Source organism: Balaenoptera musculus, chromosome 4 (genome assembly GCF_009873245.2).
Source record: "Balaenoptera musculus isolate JJ_BM4_2016_0621 chromosome 4, mBalMus1.pri.v3, whole genome shotgun sequence".
NCBI lineage: Eukaryota > Metazoa > Chordata > Mammalia > Artiodactyla > Balaenopteridae > Balaenoptera > Balaenoptera musculus.
Window position 1 is genome coordinate 131,463,670 of NC_045788.1, and position 18,890 is coordinate 131,482,559.

Genomic DNA, 18,890 nt, shown 5'->3' on the forward strand with positions numbered 1-18,890 from the left:
CAGGTCACCAAGACCCGCAAAGCAGGCCTGCGATGCTGGTGGGAAACTACAAACTACAGGGATTAGAATGCGAAAGCGTGCAGCCCTCACAGAAGGAAGTTAAAAACAGAACTACCATATGATCCAGCAATCCCACATCTGGGTATTTACCCAAAAGAAATAAAAGCAGGATCTCAAAAAGATATTAGCACTGTTCATTGCTGCATTATTCACAGTAGCCAAAATGGGGAAACCACCTAAATGTCCATCGATGGAGGAATGAGGGGACAAAAAGGTGGTATACATGTGTGCACACGTGAGCACATGCACATGCGTGCATGCACACACTCCAGAATATTATTCAGCCTTCAAAAAGAAGGAAATCCTGCCATATGTGACAGCATGGATGAACCCTAAGAACATTATGCTGTGTGAAATAAGCCAGTCTCAGAAAGACAAATGTTGCGTGATTCCACTTATATGAGGTATCTAAAATAGTCAAACTCATGAAAGCAAAGGACAGAATGGTGGTTGCCAGGGGCTGGAGGGAGGGGGAATGGGGAGGTGCTAATCAACAGGTATTAAATTTCAGTTACGCCAGATGGGTAGGTTCTAGAGACTCGCTGTAAGATACTGTACCTATTGCTAATACTGTATTGTACATTTAAAAATCTGATCAGACGGTAGATCGCATGTTGGGTTCTTAATACAGTTTAAAAAAACAATTTTTTTTTAATTGCAGGGCTCATGCCTCAGGAAGCATCTGTGATTTACCCTCTCCATCAAATCGGTAGTCACATCTTTTGTTCAAATCCTGGATCAACTAGCATAGGACCAAAATCTGATACATGTTAAGTAATACAGCATAATGTACCTACTAACAAGGCTTGAGTGGCTTTGTTCATGGGAGGAAGGCAAACTTGAAAAGAGTAAGTACAACTCTGTGTAGTTATAAAGCCCCTTTTGGTCTAAATCATCCTCTCCCAGTGAAGTAGAGGGGGGCTGCTCAGGGCACACGTCACGGTCCCCACGTGGCAGAAGGAACTGAAGAGCACAAGTCCCTTTTTGCTGGGTTTGCCTAGAAGAAAGAGCCTCATGCCACACACAGGAAGTAGGAAAGGGGTCTCTGGAGCAGATTTCTTTTCTCCGAGTGCCCGCACATCGTGTTCCTTTACCATAGGATCCTTCCAGCGGGAAGCCCCTTGCCTCTCATGCAATGATGACTTCCCATCTGAGCATAGCAGTGACACCCACGTGAAATATTCCACTGTAACCACACCCACTTCCCAGTTTAGATGAAGTTTAGATGGAGGCTCACCCTCTCTGTTAAAAGTAACATGATCTCATGTCCAACAGCCCAGAAAAAGCCCGTTCCGATACCAAGCTTCCCCTGCTGCTGTCCAAATTGATTCCTTTTTCCCCTTTTCTGGTGTCATGAGGGCAGGCAAAGGAAAAGCCAGGAAAACAAAGGTAGGAAGATTACCCTGGAAAGTCTCTAAAATAATAGAATCTGAGAACCAACGGGAGTCTTCTTCCTCATGACTCAAGGCGTAAGGAATCAGTGCACAGGGGTGAAGGGTCACAAGGGGCAGACCCACCCAGCTCACGGTGGCCCTGACTTGGGGTGCACCCCTACCCCCTCCTCATCAAGCCCGAAAGACTGGCCTGTCCATGCAAATGACCCAAGAAGAAAGGGACCCCGCATCAGAAGGTTCCCGGAAAATCAGTTTCAAAGCCTCAGATTCTGACTGGGTAGAATCAGAACCCCTCTTCCCACCGAAACAACAGTCACAAATAATGAACCTCCTATTGTCCCGGAACAGGAGGATTCGGGCAGGATCGTAAGACAAGAAGGTCTTCAAAAGCTTGACTCTTCATGTCCCAGCCTTCAGCAAACACCCCACTTACCCCATCCCCAAACAGAAGAGGCTTCTCGAGATCTCCAGACGTGCCATCCGCAGGGGCAGCACACGTTCTAGGTGAGAGGCTAGGATACAGAGCATCACACCCCATGGTACCAACCCTCCTCCTCCTCCTGGCCTTCGGGTCTAGAAAGGTGGGCCTCAGTCCACTGGGGTTCTACCTACAAGAGCAGACACAGGTAAAGAATGGGTTTTGTGCTCATTTTTTATATTCCTCTAGAGGTTGCAAGCTCCTCCTCTGAAACCTTAATGAGATAATACAGGAAAAGTACCTCATATGTTGTAGACACTAAATAAATCAGTTATTTAGTATTCATATTTTAATAGTCAAAGCATTTACCAGGCCCTTATTCCACTAAGGCTTTGTAGAAAGCACTTTGGCCATGCTTATTTTTGCCCACCCAAATCTCATAATTTATGAAAGTCAGAATTCTCAAACACTAAAGCGTATGATTCCAAGGTATCACATGAGGCTCTATGATCTAGTCCAAGATCTCACAAATCCATCCCGAACCATTAAAAAATACAGCTTTCCAAAAGTGATGACCTCTCCCCCAAAAGTTTTACCAATGAACACCATGCTCATACTTTGTGTTCAAGCAAGAGAATCAAAATAAACTGGGGAAGCGATGTTGTAAAACACTAAGGAAGACTATGGGCCCTCTTGTTCTCCATCCTCATAAAAACACCAGCTAAAACAAACAGCAGCTCCGGTGCTGTTAGTCAGTGCTCGGGGTCACAGCGGACAGGCCAGACCAAGGGTAGTTAGTTAATCAATCTGCTGTCTTGGAAAATAACTCCATGGCAGAGGCCAATTCACTCCACAAAATGTAAACCAAGACTCACTCCTTGGGCAGAACAGCAAATGATGTTGGCACCACACCATAAAGCCTTTTCCCAGATCACAATCCCTTCCTGTGCCCTGTTCAGCACTTTGCAACACTGGATGCCTAAATAAATCTTAACTAATTATGCCATATATTCCCCAGGATCTTTTTAGTGGAGAAACCCCACGGAGCAAACAGCTAAAGTTTGGTGACTTCAATAATGCTATAATCCTTTGTGCAGGAATATTAACCAGCCGACCTCCTCCACCCTGTGTTCTTCCTTTCCCTTCTTGGTTATGAGATCAGCCGTAGCATCCAACAATCCACACTTCCCCCCAAAGCACAGAGGAACTGCAAGCTTAGGAAAAATATTCTAGGAAAATGCAGCGGCAATACAAAATCGATACGGTGATCACCAGCCCCGTCTACCTCCCAGTTAAATTCTGGAGTAACTAAACACACTTTGCCTTTAAAGAAGCAACCCCACTAACTTACAAACCAGTTTCTGCCAAGTTTTGAGCTTTGTACCCATTTCATTTGTACCCTAAAGACAGCAAAAAAAAAAAAAAAAAAAAAAGGAGGGAAGAAAGGAAAGGGAGGGAGGGAAAGAGGGAGAGAGGGAGGGATAGAGGAAATAAGAACAGAGAAGTGAGACCCTCAAGGAGGTGAGATGAACTGAAGGAAAAAATAACAATGATCCCAGGAAGATAAGATTAAAAGTGGAGGGGAAAAAAAATATACAGCCAGTTTACCACCAATCATCTAGGATAAGATGAAAATACTGAAAACATGGAAAGTGCCCCTGGTAATTCCATCTCCCCATAATGAAGAAAAAACAAATGATAGAAGCGTTATTGTTTTATTCTGTTGCAATAACCTTGAAGGAAGGCACTGAGAGAACTACAGTATTGGAAAAGGGTAGGAGAGGAAAATACTCAATGTACTACAATTTAATAAGTGTCTACTTTGTGCCAAACCACGAGACAGGTACCTTACATGAAAACTCATATAGAAATCTCACAGCAGCACCCCCAAAGCAGTTTTCATTATTTCCATCTCACAGTAGGGGAAATGCAGGCTCAGAGAGGTTAGGTAATTTTCCCGGGGCCACTCAGCTAAACGTGACAGAGCAGGAATTCAAATCCAGCTCCTCTGACTCCGAAGTTCTTGTTCTTATACTGCCACATACTCAGAAAGATTTTCTGAGAAAACCAAAATGCCAAGGCTCATGCATTAAATATGAACCAAAATGAAACATTCTTCCTCAGTCATTACAGCAAATTTGCTGTGCCTCAGTACAAAGTTAACCTGTATTGTTAAGCGGGTTGAAAGCACCTCCAATTCACATTAAATTACCAGTAAGTCTTGTGTAAGTTCTAGTTAGATGTTTCTAAAACAATTTTGCAGGGTGTGTCCCAGTGAATATACAAAACCCACCTTACAACAATTTGATCCAACGTGTGTAATACTCAAGAATACAAGGTATGTTTTCATAAAACTAAAAAACATTATGTCAAAAACACATAAAGATAAATATATAATGTCTTCTTCCATACAACTAGTAGACTCAGTTACTTAGTTTTAAAGGATCTTAAAATCTTTTTTGACAGAGTTCCACAGGGCAGAATTTTTTAAATGCATGTAAATTTAAAAGAAGTAGTGTTTGTTTATGCTTCATTTAAAATACAAACAAAACCAAAGTTGGGTCTTTCAAAAGACCAATAAAACTGATAATACTTTAGCAAGGCTGATCAAGAAGAAAAGAGAAAAAAGGCACAAATAACCAATGCCAAAAATGAAAAAGGAAACATTTCTACAGATGCTATAGTCTTTAAAAATATTATGAAAGAATATTATGTGTAACTTTATACCAATAAATTTTTAAATGAAATGGGAAAATTCCCATTTAAAAAAACAAAAACAAAACTAGCTACTAAACCAAGATCGTCTTAACGGTCCTATTTCTGTTGAACAAATTGAACCGGCAATAAATTAAAAAAAAAAAAAAAAATTCAAATAGCCAGAGCCAAACCAGGTTATTTATGGGAGAGGTAAAGGAACCATAAGAAAACAAATGATACAGAAGTTGTAACACCTGCAAGGTCATATAGTAGAATTAACCTAATTTCAAATGTCTGCGTGATGATGTCCCCCAGCAGTCCCACATGACAGTGTCTAGAAACCTTTATGAATAATATATTCCCCTTTCTCCAGCGGAGGATTACTGTTCCATAAAACTCCACCAACAAGGGTCTATTAGTCAGTTTAACCAGAACTATCACCAGATCCATTCTGGTTGTCTTTGCTGTTGAGTGAGTTGCTAAAGGTTCCTTGGGAGGCAGGAGGAATCAACAGCAAGTTCATATCTACCTGCATGTTCTTCTTGAGCCCATAGCAAGCTAGAAAGCAGGGCTCCAGCAGCTGTGACAGCCTGGACCATGCAACCTGTTGTTCTTCCCTGGGACATATCTAGACTGGTTGAAAAGTAATTTCATTTTACTTCTGTATCATAAACCTCAGGGAAGCTGAAGGGTGAAAGCAAACTATGTAAAACTGTGGCCACAGCTGTCCCCTGAGCCCCGAAGTTCAAGTGGAAGGTGGGCTGGGAAAGCCAGGTTCTTCCGTTCTGGTATTAGAAGAATGACAGAATCAGCTACTAACATCCACCTAATCGCACCCACCCCAGAACTGGGAGAAACATTTGTAAAATAAAATTTGGTTTTCTACAAATGTAGTGAGATCCACACATTTATTCACCTTCTTTTCTGGCCCTAAAAGTAAGACAATTCTCTAAAAATTCTTACAAAGCATTAGCTTACAAAACACACACACACACACACACACACACACAGCTCCCACAGCTCTGTACTAACCTGCTGATCAGATATGAAATAGATGACACAGATAATAGTTAACCCTAAAGCCTCCATCTAACTCCCTCTGCAGTGAGTAAACACCACACATGTCAAAGGAAAGCTCCTGAGGGCCTCGAAATAAAACCTAAAGAATGTTTGCACTTGGCCAAGTTCATCGTTTGCTGAGACATACGAAGTGTCTCTTGCAATCATCCCAATCCCAGTACCACCCTCCACCCAAACTTCCTCTCCCCTTCCCAACCGAAATTGACTTAGGCAATCAATCTAAAGACAAACCAGCTGCCACCGAAAAACTAACATTTTTTCAAAAAAAAAAAAAGATCCACATAAACAGATAACACCTCAATAGCCAGGAAGCCTTGAGCTGAACTCACTTAAATCAGACACAAAATTAACGAGAAACCGAGACTTCCGATGGATGCCTCACTCCAGAACTCCCATCCAGGAGCCTGCTGGGTGCCACAGCTTCAGATATTCCTTTGGAAGTTTCTGTCACTTAAATCCCAAGACTTTCACGGGGTTCATTTTCAGAGACACTGAGCTGTAATTACTGAACGCGCAGCAGGACCTGCGGGGACAGGGGGCATCTTTGGTGGGTAACATGATCCCACAGTCTCCTTCCAGATCCCGGACTCTGTGCGCGGTCCCTGGTTACAGAAGGCAAGTGAAGCGCTTTCGAAGCCCGAACCCCTTTTCCCTGACGCTAAAACTTACATGGGTGGCGTCGCTGGGCAGCCCCAGGGCAGCGTGGAGTCGCGGCTCGCCGGCCCCGGGCGGGGGGCTCGGGGCGCACAGGTCCCCGCGCGGCAGCTGCAGAACCCGGGGCTCTCATCCCGCCTCTCCTAGCCCAGAGCCACCCTCCGAGGCTGGCCCACACCACCCAACACAAAGAAATTTGCCGGTGAAAAGAAAGGGTTTTTAAATTCAAGCTCACCACTGCTCAGCAAGGCGCACACGCTGCTCCCGTCTTGCTTCCCATCTCTCAAACTTCCAGCAACAGAAATGAGGAAACAGCAGCCTTCCCCCGGCTTCTGGCAGTGGGAGTGGGCGTAACTTGTGAAGTTTCGTGCTATGATGAATCTGGTCATTTGGGTGTGTTGGAGAGGGTTTGTGGCTCCTCCCCGCCCACCGTCACCTCTCTCCTCTCCGCCTCCTCCAGTTTAATTCTCCCCTTTGGAGCGGGCAACGCAGCAAACTCCCCTGCTCTCAGCTCCTCCCATCCTTAGGGGAAATTAATTCCTAACAGGTTTTAACCATTTTACAGATGAACCTCGTCGCCCTGCAGAAAGCCTAAGTTCTTGTCAAATTATTTTTCGATAGCACATGGCAAGAAAGCAGTGCCCCTTACCGGATTTAAGTGGCTATAAATCTTCAATAACTGCTCAGCACCCCCTCTTCCCCCGCAGGAATGTGAGCGCTTCAGCAAGTGGAGACCTAATTCCTGAACATCTAGTTTAAAACAGTGGAGGACAGGGAAAAAAGAAAACAAACAAACAAAAACAAAAAACAAAAAACACCTTTCAGGGCTTCCCTGGTGGCGCAGTGGTTGAGAATCCACCTGCCGGTGCAGGGCACACAGGTTCGAGCCCTGGTCGGGTAAGATCCCACACGCTGCGGAGCAACTAAGCCCGTGCGCCGCAACTACTGAGCCTGCGCTCTAGAGCCGACGAGCCACAACTACTGAGCCCACGTGCCACAACTACTGAAGCTCACATGCCTAGAGCCCGTGCTCCACAACAAGAGAAGCCACCACAATGCGAAGCCTGCGCACCGCAAAGAGTAGCCCCCGCTCGCCGCAACTAGAGAAAGCCCGCATGCAGCAACGATGACCCAATGCAGCCAGAAACAATAAATAAAATAATAAAATAAAAAAATTTATTTTTAAAAAACACCTTTCAGCTGGCTATCTTTCCTTTAAAGCTTATTACAAAATATTTCAGATATACAAAAATATATTTGAAAATAATATAATGAACCATGCAACATAAAAAATTAAAATTACCAATCTTGTTGAAGTCATCTGTAAACACCTCCCTGAAATGCATCCCCCTTTTCCTCCTCTTTGAAATATAACTGCTATAAATTTGATTTCCCATGAGCAATTTTTATATCAGTTTCTAAAAATTCTAAAGGACACATGCTAACAAAGTACACCCGAAAGCAATCCAATGAGTATCCTTCGGCTGGGCTTGCTCTTTATTTCCCAAACAGAAGTTAAATTAAGTAAAACTTAAAAGGACTACACATTAAATGAAGCCTCAGGTGGCTGGTTAAAGAGAATGAAAGAAATCACAGTATAAGAAAATAGGATATCTGGAATGACAAGCAAGAGGCCCTATCTGAAAGAGTTGAAGCATTCATGGATGAAATTGATAGATTAATACAGCACTATCACTTTACAAGGTTAATAGCTGTGTCAAAAGCCAAGGATACTGACCCGCATTGCAAGGGGCTTTTTTCAAACAAACAGCCTACAGAAATAGAAACACAGCATTCATCATTAAAGAAGTCCTAATTGCTCAAGGGCCTGCCAGAGTTATTACAGGCTGGGAGCAATACTCAGAAAAGGGAACCTTCAAGATAATCATGATAAAAATCAAAATGGTAAAAACCATGATCTGTTCAAAATTGAATAAGAAGTAGATGCCTAGTTCATCTTTATATTCCCAGTACCTTGCAGAGAGGCTAGCATAAGTAGAAATTTAATAACTATTTGATAAATGAATGAAGCAAACAAACAAAAGAATGCTCATGAAGACTTCTGAAGGAGCAGAATGAAAAAAGAAGAGAGTGTTTGGATAGAGCAGTGGTCCTTAACAGGAGGTGACTGTGCCCCCAGGGAATACGTAGCAATATCTGGAGACATTCTTGGTTGTCACGACTTGGGGGTGCTATTAGCATCTAATCGGTAAAAGTCAGGGATGTTGCTATCCGTCTTAAAAAGCACAGGAAAGCCTCCTACAGCAAAGAGTTATGTAGCCTAAGATGCCAAAGCGGCTAGTGAGAAACTCTCACAGAGAGGTTTCACTATCAACTGTCGATTAATTGACTTATTCCATCTATGACCATCAACATTATAAAAAGACTCTCCTGGGACTTATGAAAATACAGCATAGCATTTCTCCTTCATTTCCACTGTGCAGCATCTGATGGCTGAGGACCATCTATGTAGGCTCAGAAGAAACTGGGCACTGGGGTCACAATCAGTAAAGCAGTTTACTGGCTTGGGGCACAGCCTCAGGTCCATGCAGCTCACTAAGCCAACAACTTGTGTTGAATTTGGATGATGATAATCAAGAAGGGGTTGGGAGGAAGAGGATGGAAAGCCAGAGTATCAGCTTTAGAATCACTGCATGGTTGGGGAAGGAGGCATGGTGTGCAAAGTGAAAGAGATGTGAAAGATACACAGGGTCAGGCTTATCCCGGACACACCAGTCATTTCTCTATTGACAGTCATTAGCAGGAGACACTCCATTGAGAACAGGCAGGACATTTAATCTCATTACAGCTTATCGAAAAGCAAGTTACAAATCACTTACAGGAAAAAGAATGCAAGCATCACAAAGTTTACCGGTCAGGGTGAAGGACTTACAAAGTGGAGACGTCTTTTCTACAGGTTTTTCTGGTCTCATCATTACCTAATTAGTATTTCTTTTAACTGGAATGCCATATTTTTTTTTTCTTTCTTGAATAAGAAAGCGTTTTGCTGTTGCTGGGGGGGGGCGGGGTGGCCAGGCAGGGGCAGTGGGTTTTTTCATCTTGAATCCCCCTTGAAACCTAACAGATAGTAGGTTCTCAATAAATGCATGTGGGATTAAACTGAAGGAGTACCCCACTTTATTGCTCACCTCTCAGGCCAGGAAATAAAGAGTCCCCTATACTTGCTTCTGGGGGAATCCGCAGGGCACCCTGAGTTCAAGAGTCTGAGTGACCTGTGAGCGCATATAAAACCTGCTGGTTTCATTCAGTGGCTGACAGATTGCCAAAGACCTGACACAGGTGAAAGCCCGTCAAGATCAGAACCCAAGAGGTCCCCAAGCAGCGGCCACCAGCCTCACAGTGGGACGTCTCTGTGCACCAAAGCGCTTACTCCTATAACAGAAGGAAGAGTGCCAAGCTGTGGGTCCCCTCCAAACACCACTTGACAAATTGGCGTTAAGGAAGACACTTGAGCCCTCCTTAAGTTACCAGCTTCTTAACCTGAGGTTTCTGATGCCACTCATTTTGCTTTTAAAAAGTCATATGAATTTAGGAAAAGAAAAAGCGACCGCAGTTATGAGCCGGACCAAAAGAAATGAACTTAGGCATGAACGTACAGTATTTCTGTTCCAGAGAAATGCAACCAGTAGAGGGCGCACAACTGACTTTTGTTTTTAACAATTACCCACCATCAGGATAAACCTGGGGACGATGTTAAGTGAAACAAGTTACAAAAATAATCACGCACTACCATATGGGAAAAAAAAAAAAAAAGATTAAAAGCTAGCCTCCTCATTTTATAGGTCTGATTTCAGGTCTTCAAAATATATACTGTTTTCCAAATTTAAATGGCACCATAATAGCATAATTCAACATTTAAGTAGATAAGATAGGCACCGAACACAGCATGTTTAATTTAAAACTAAAATGTTTTTCTTTTTTTCCTAGGAATGAGCAAAATTAAACTTCCTCCATAATTTATAATGCTCTATTTTATTTTTATTATTTTTAGTTTCATGTTGGGTAAGAAGTTTTTCATACGCTAATGTCCACTGTAAATGTTTTCAAAAGCCTTTACTAAGTAATGGTGCTAGACCAACACCACCATGTCACTACTCCAAAAATTTGGAATATATTTCCAAAATGTTTATTTTCACTTATATTAAAAGTCATCCAGCATTATTCTTCCTATTTCTGTAGACTCTCAAATTTCCACAATCTGATTCAATCAGCTTAGTATTTCACTATTGAAAGGCTTAGAATTATTTGCAGATATAAAGTTTGTGTCTCCTTCCTTTTGAAAAATATAAATTAAAATGTTTAAAAAAGAAAAAAATAATTTTGAAAAAAACTACAAGCCACGACGCCCTTATATGGTATTTATACTGTAAATGGATATTACACAAGGGCTAGCTCAACAGACATAATTAATTATAATTACTTACTCACTCAATTAATACCTGTTGGGAAACAACATTTGGTATGTGGGGAAGAAAGCCACAAAGGGTTAAACTTCTCTCCTTCCCTTTGTCAGTTGAATTTACACTAAGAAACAAAAAAATTCCAGAGAGTTTATCTTCCCCAAAGACTTTTACTCAGTCTTTAACTTGCTTAGATCTACAATTGCATTGTAGATCTCACTGCATACAGCTATTGCATTAGATCTACAATAGCTGGCTTTTAAAATTCCTTTTAAATTGTGCTCTCAACAACACAAATGCCTTCCTTAAACAAGAAGCTTCTGGATTATCTGTTCAAGGGTCTTCAAAACCAACTTGCTCAGGAATCAAGGCAGCTTAACCCAAAAGCATTATAATCAGCTGAACTGACAAGGTCTGCAAAGTTGTTACCAGTGCCTGCAGTGGAGCTTCCCACCACCTTCCCCAGCTTGCATATGGAGCTGGAAGGAGGGTTCCCAGGAACAAGGTAAGCAGTGCTCACACCAACCTGCCATCACCTGTGTCACCTTGTATCAGCAACAAAGCTGGGGAGAAAGTGCGTCCTCCTCCTCAAGTTAGGTGACGCCCAGAAGGGGTGTTAATTAACACAGTCAAATGAGCTGAATCCAAATAAAAAGACGATTCCCCAGCATAATTACAGATCCAAACACAGATCCCGTTAATCCTGTGATGTCACTATGGAAATTGAGAAGCTTATTCATGAATACATTTTGCAGCTGGCTGACAACTGATTGCCAAAATCAATTTTTTATATTTGAAACTGATTGAAAGTCTAAATATGGATCCATCCCACCCACTCCCGGGCTTGGTGATCTGAGGATCCGCTCAGGAAACTGACATGTTTGAAAACCCTTGATTCAGCCCTGGATGAGGCCTTCCTTCTCTCTGAGAGAAAACCAAGGTTCGTCCTTTCAGGCAATGTCTTGATATGCAAAGCCCTCATTAAATCTGATTTGATACAAGAACGTTTTACAACTTTAAACTCTGCACCCACCAAACTTAGAGACTCTTAACATAGTTTTCTCTGTCTGAAAACCGAATGCCTAACCAATAAGCAGAAATATTCCTGAGAAATACAACGTCTGCCAAAAAGAGGCCAAGCAAACTCTAATAGTTTGCTTTTAGAGGCCACCTCCAGAACACACTGCAGTGACTTGAGTGTGTGGCAAGTTCCCTAAAACCTGGAGGCTTCACTTTCCTCAACAATTTAAATGATGGTGTTCAAATTAATCTTCTCTGGCTTCCTAGCTCTATCTTCCAATTATTATGTTTCCATGATTTTAAAATTCCCATTGGCTTTCGCTGCCCCAAATTACATTTCTTTACAGAAGAACTTTTATCTCACATGCCAAGGTCAACAGTTTCAGGACCCAATGGTGGCCCACATACCTATAACTGAACCCACGCTTGTAACTGGAAGGGTGAAGGGGAGAGGGGAGGAAGTGTAACCAGAGGATAAAGGTAACAAAGAAGACAGAGGAAAAAGTCCGTGAACTCTTAGCCCCTACTAGCAATCGCCCATTTGGGGCCAGATGCTGTCCTACCCACACACACAGTGAAGCTGTTGGTTCCAAGGGCCCTGTGTGCCTTGCACAAGAGGTACATGTGGTTGCTGGGGGTGAGAGCATCTGGGTTCTCACTGGTGTGGGATCTTTCAGGCACCTCTCTGCTTGGTCACAATAAACACTAATAATTACCATTGGCACTAAGAGTCGGATCACGCTGAATAACGAATGGACAAAGATAAGAAGTTCTAATTTTCAGACCTGCCTTCTTTCCAAAGAACGTGTAGCCAGGATAACCTTACCATTCAGTACACTGTAGAGCCTCCTGGAGAAGCCGGGTCAGGGAGCATTCCCACTGGGGAGGCCTCATCTGGTCCAGGTGAGAAACTTAAAGCAAGCCATCCAGCTTCCCCTTCAGTAAAATGGGAAGTTGAAATCGATGCCTTTTGACAATGGGCTGCATAGGTTAACAGGCTTTGTACGGGCACACGCCTAATATTTTCCCTAAACAGTAAAGGGCACTACACAGGCAAAGTCAGTTTTCAATCAGGAAATAAGCAAAGCCTGTATCTCAAGCTATGATAGTGTTTAGAATGTTTTTGATGTTTTTATGTTGATATTACTACAATATTTTGGTAATGGGTAAAGTATAGTTGAGACACTAGTTACATGTCAGATAAGACAGCGTGGGCCCTTCCAAGACCCCAGAGCCACAGAGAGACCTCTTGAGCTCTCCCTATCGAGTCCCTATTGTGGAGAAGCATCAAGTCCCCTCAAGAGTGTCACTAACAGTGAGCCACATCAGCCCTTGGCGCTCACCAGGGACAGCTAATAAAATAGTATTTGGTTTTGTTTTTCATGAGTGAGAATACTTTTTACTTTTATTTTATATTAAAATACATCAGTAATTGTCATTTCACATTTTCTGGACCAGAACATATCCAGGTGAAGTTGGGTGGGAAGGACACACCAAGCACTTGGGTACAATGGTGAAGTGAAAAGGACCACACCCACAGATGCATTTCTAACACCTGACACCTGACAGAGTTCTCTGCTAGTGACAGGGACATAATCAATTAAAATTAGGGGACTTCTAATGTTGGGAACATGCTAATGGGAATCCACTTGTCTTGCTTTCCCTTCCAAGCACACAGGCATGAGATTTTACGGTCTCTAGGAGCACATGGTGCCATTTTCCCCAAACAAAGATCCAACTGCAAAGGTTATTTTCAGTCAGGAAATACAACACACCTATATCTCAAAATATTAAATGGCCTGAGGTAAGGCAATAGACACATGGAGGGTCACAGACCCATATACATAAGAGCAGAAAGGGGGGAGGGGATCTTACAAATCACTCATTCATCTGAGGTCAGAGGGTTAAGTGACCCCCGTCAGGTTCACAGAATAAAATGATGGCAGATTCAGCCTAGAAGCCAGATCTACTGAAACAAACCTGCTATACATTCCACCAACTCAATTATTACCTCCTTTTTTAAAAAATTCCATAAAATAAACATTAAAGACAGTATATGCATATATAATTCTGTCCCAACAGTACAAAAGGCATATATAAATTAAAAATGATATACATTGATCCCATCTGAAACTAATAGCAAACCATAATAACTGGATGCATGAGAAATTTCTTGGCTTAATCCCAAGCAAGCAAACAAGAGGATCAGAGACCTGGGATGGAAGGATACAGTCAAGCTAGGATGGCTGAAGGCAGGCTGATTCACCAGCAGACAGCATCCTCCCAAATGCCTGTGGTAAGCTTGGCAAGACTGTGGGGGAAGCCTGGCAGAGACATGGGACACATTCATATATGCCCAAGGGGTCATGGGGGCACCATGGTCAAAGACAAGGACTCCCCCAATTAGGGAAGTCCTACTCCTAGAGTCCCGAGAAATTAAAATATATCTCTACAGATGCTGCAAAACAGCCTCATTTCTCACTTGTACATGAATGTTCACTGCAGAATTATTCACAATAGGTAAAAAGTGAAAACAAACCAGGTGTCCATCAGCAGGTGAATGGATAAACAGAATGTGGTCGGATCCACATAGTGGAATATTACTCAGCCATTAAAAGGATGGAGTTTTGATTCATGCTACAATACAGACGAACCTTGAAAATATTATGCTAAGTGACAAAGTCAGACGCAAAAGGACAACTAGTGCATGATCCCACTTATATGAAATATCTAGAATAGGCAAATTCACGGAGAGAAAGAGGAGATTAGAGGTTACCAGATGCTGAGGGGCAGGGGAAATGGAGAGTTATTGCTTAATGGTTACAGTGTTTCTTGGGGTGATGAAAAAGTTTGGGATGTAGAGAGTGGTGATTGCTGTACGACATTGTGAATGTAATTACTGTCACTGAATTATACACATAAAAATGGTTAAAATGGCAAATTTTATGCTATATATTTTTTACCACAATTTTTTTAGTGATTCAAAAAATACATATCATTTTCAACCTACTGGCTCAGGTACAGGTAGCTTTTCAAAATACTGCTGTTAAAAACAAAAGTAATCGAAACTTTAAGCACATTAACCAAGCTTTAAAAGGTGCCTTTCTCCTTGTCACATCACCAAGGTCTTAATCCTACACCTAAAAGAGCAAATTTTTCTCGGATTGTAAGTGATAAAATGGGATTGTCTAATCTATAAAATTAAATCTCTTATAAGCATGAAGACAAAACGAGGCACACCTTTGCACATCAAGAGCTTTCCCAGGTGCCAGGTGTCACACCTGTACGGAATGTCTCTCGCCATGGATCCACTTCCAGCAACCCATCCCAATCCCAAATGTCAAAGCAGAACATGAAGACAGAGAGGGCGGGATCTAAGTCCAGAACCGAAAGAGGAGGAAATAAATCAAATTCAAATTACCAACTGAAAGTACTAAATGGCACACATTTTAACACACCACATTTTACACATTTATCCCATTTAACAGACCTAGACTGGCCAGGAATTCCTTTTCTGGTCACAAGCCTATCACCTAAATTTTTGTAAAGCCTCAGTCCCTCATCTGTAAAATGGGTTATAATAGTATTTCGCTCGTGAGGCTATGTAAGGCTGTCACTGACATTTTCTGAGTACTTTGTGAAAACCATAGGGCTGGGGTCTGCTCATCTATTTTTGTACCTGGTCCTCATGCCAACTCAACAAAGTACTATGACTGGACCCATTTTACAGATAAAGAGACTGAGACACAGAGGTTAAGTGAGCTGCCCTGCCCGAAGCTACTCAACAAGTAGGAGGCAGGTCTGAAATTCTAACTTGGTCTCGCTTAGGCTGGAACCCCAGCTCTCCCAGATCTCATTGCTACAGCTGGCCTGTAGCCTTGTAATCACTGACCTGGGCAGCCTCACATGCATTGCATTTGTTTGTATTATTCTTATCACCTTTAGTGTTCAGACTCTGGGCTCACAGAGTCACAGAGCTGAGTCTGATTCCTGAAGCCTGCACTTACTCACGGGGTACCTCATCTCCCTCCCAAGGCCAAATGTAGCGGGAAAGGAACATATTTCAGGGTTTGTCATGAAGCTCCTAGAAGGTAATCATCACCCTGTCTGAGAAAGATGACCGAACAAAGTATCTAAGATGAGCAAGTTAAACTGGGCAATAGTCAAAGAATATGCATAATACACATGTAGAAAATTTCTAAATACATTCAAAGGGGCCTTTCGCATAAGCAAGATCTCCTGCAAGAGGCAAGTTCAAGGTCCGGGTTGAGATAATGAACCATCGGGTGGGTATTTTATACTAACCTATGTGCAATGTCGGTTCACAGCCAAAAGAAATACATCATGAGCAGAATCTTGCTTGAGCTCAACCAGCTCGCACTCTCCCAGACTTCCCGGTAAAGCACAGCAGGTGATTCACAGGATGACACACTGCTCTTGACGTAGGTACCAAGAGTTACGCGTGCCTACTGGTCGGTATAGAGGAGGCTCACGCAAGCAGGCTGACTGCTGCTTCACTAGATCACCTGAAACACCACAGCTCAGTCTTCCACTCCCAGCTTCGTGGCTTCTGAGAAAAGGAATTTCTCAGCATCGGGTCACAAGGGTGCCAACCCGCCAAGCTTGAGAATCCTTGCAGAGGGCTGGCTCGGCTTCAACGCATTCACACAACTTGCTCAGGCTTGGGCTTATGACTCAGACTCCTCACTCCTCCCAAATCCCTGTATCCTGACAGCCTTTGTTGGTTTTTCTGGTCACAGATGAACTCGGCCCATTAAAGAACAGCTGTAATCCCGTGCACACATAACTTTCCATTGGCAAAAATTAGTCAGGTCGGCTGGGTGTGAGGTCAGCAGCCTCCTGAAGGAAGACCCCCTACCCCCCCCAAAAATATCAAATATAGCTGTTAATGAACTGCCCATTTCCAGTCTCACAGACACTACTAGCACAGACGTGAAGCCTACTGACTCAGTGGACTTCAATAACCAAAAACAGTATTCTTGGCCTTTGGCATCAGCATGGGATTTTGTTTTCATAAGGCCATGGTGTCACCTCCTGCTATTTGCTCCCATGGGGCCCAGCATTTGTTCTAAATATACATGGACCACAGATCTGAGCTCTTTATTCAAGGTACCTTCTCTGTGAGGTCCTCCCAGCCACTCCCCCAACTGCCTTCCCCCACCTCTCTCCCCCGACACATCTCCTTTCCCACTTCCCTGCTTTATTTTCTCCTCCTTTATACACACACTAAATATTTTCTTATTTTCCCATTTTCTTATTTATTGTTTCTCTCCCCACCCCCTAGAATGTAAGTTCCACAAGAGCAGGGACTTTTATCTATTTTGCTCTCAACTCTATCTCAAGTACCTAGAAGAGGGCTTGGTACATGGTGGACCCTCAACAAATATCTGTGGACTGAAACTGAATACACCCTCGTGAGGACAACCAAGCATGATCAAGACCACCCAGGCCTGAGATCTCTCCTTAAACCACACAGCAAAGTTCTCTGCCGCTTGCCTTTAGAATCCCACATAGCAAGAAGGGAAATAGTGAACAAGGGGAGAAGTATACATCTATTCCACCAATACACAAATAGCTGGGCTTTGCAACTTGTAACCCTGACTAAGAATTTTCAAGACACCGCGTGCTGAATCTCCAAAATACATAGGGTTGTTAACAAAAAGGGGGAAAGATACCAATAACGCCTCCATATAGTCAACCTCAAGGATCCCACCCTCAATTCACTGGCTCCCATCCTCCCGGACCACTCCCTCTCAGACCCTAACCCAAATACCCCTCCACCTTTTGCTGGCCCTCACAGCCTTGCTTCCTCACGGTCCTCCATGGCCCATCATTAAATTCTCTTCCTTACTTCCTTGCCCCTCTATTACTTGGTCACATCTGTTTGGCAAATATGCCAACGTGGTGAAATCCAACAAAGTGCCTGGTTTGCACCTGCACCCAGACAGTTGACTCTGGCTGAGGGAGAAAAAAAACAAAAAAACAACCCACTTGTCTTACTTTAAACCCATGACCACTAATATCAAGTGCCTTTAAATGAAATCAGCCATCTCCCACCAAAGTTCCCAGTCCATTCACACCCACTCATGAATGCACCCCAATGTTCACTGCAGCACTATTTACAATAGCCAGGACATGGAAGTAACCTAAATGTCCATTGACAGAGGAGTGGATAAAGAAGATGTGGTACATATAAACAATGGAATATTACTCAGCCATAAAAAAGAATGAAATAATACCATTTGCAGCAACATGGATGGACCTAGAGACAGTCATACTGAGTGAAGTCAGGTAGAGAAAGACAAATATCATATGATATCATTTACGTGTGGAATCTAAAAAAAAAATGGTACAAATGAACTTATAGACAAAGCAGAAATAGACTCACAGACATAGAAAACAAATGTATGGTTACCAAAGGGGAAAGGTGGGAGGAGAGATAAATAGGGAGATTGGGATTGACATATATACACAACTATATATAAAATAGATAACCAACAAGGACCTACTGCATAGTACAGGGAACGCTACTCAATACTCTGTAATGGCCTATATGGGAAAAGAGTGGATATATGTATATGTATAGCTGATTCACTTTGCTGTACAGCAGAAACTAACACAACATTGTAAATCAACTATACTCCAATAAAAATTAAAAAATTTTAAAAAACCAAAGTTCCCAGTCCATTCACACCCACTCATGAAGTTCCCATCTACTCTTCTCTTCCCAGATGCCCAATAATTTCTCCCCATCTTGCTTCTCAGCTGATGATTTTTCATCCTACTTCTCCGACAAAATTGAAGCAATCACATAGGACCACCACCACTTCCTAGACTGTCTATCTATATTTACCAACAAGCATCTATCTGCACCCACTCTACCCTGCTGCCTGGGATCTTAGATAACCATCTACATCCTACCTCAAACGAATCCCTCCACCTGTGACTAGACCCTCTGCATCCCCCTCCCTCCACTCAAGGACAATGCTCTAGCAATTTCCCTCTCTCTCCTCTACACCATCAAATTCCTTCACTCTACTGGAGCATTTTCATAGGTATGAAAATATGATTTTTTTTGCCTCTAAATCTAAATCACTTCTCAACACCTCCACTGCTGCCACTATA

General features: G+C 42.6%; 1 protein-coding gene across 3 annotated transcripts in view; it reads right to left on the reverse strand.

The window, feature by feature from the left end:
* TIAM1 (TIAM Rac1 associated GEF 1) overlaps positions 1 to 18,890 on the reverse strand; it is a 391,451-nt gene that overhangs the window by 193,788 nt on the left and 178,773 nt on the right. The window contains exon 1 of one of the 3 annotated variants that reach the window (XM_036850151.1): positions 6,539 to 6,700. The exons of 1 other annotated variant lie outside the window; for it this stretch is intronic. In XM_036850151.1, coding sequence (XP_036706046.1) covers positions 6,539 to 6,692 — 154 coding nt within the window. In that variant the 5' untranslated portion in view covers positions 6,693 to 6,700. Of the gene's footprint in view, positions 1 to 6,538; positions 6,701 to 18,890 lie in introns of those variants that run through there. One more of the 3 variants, XM_036850154.1, reaches the window with a different exon arrangement.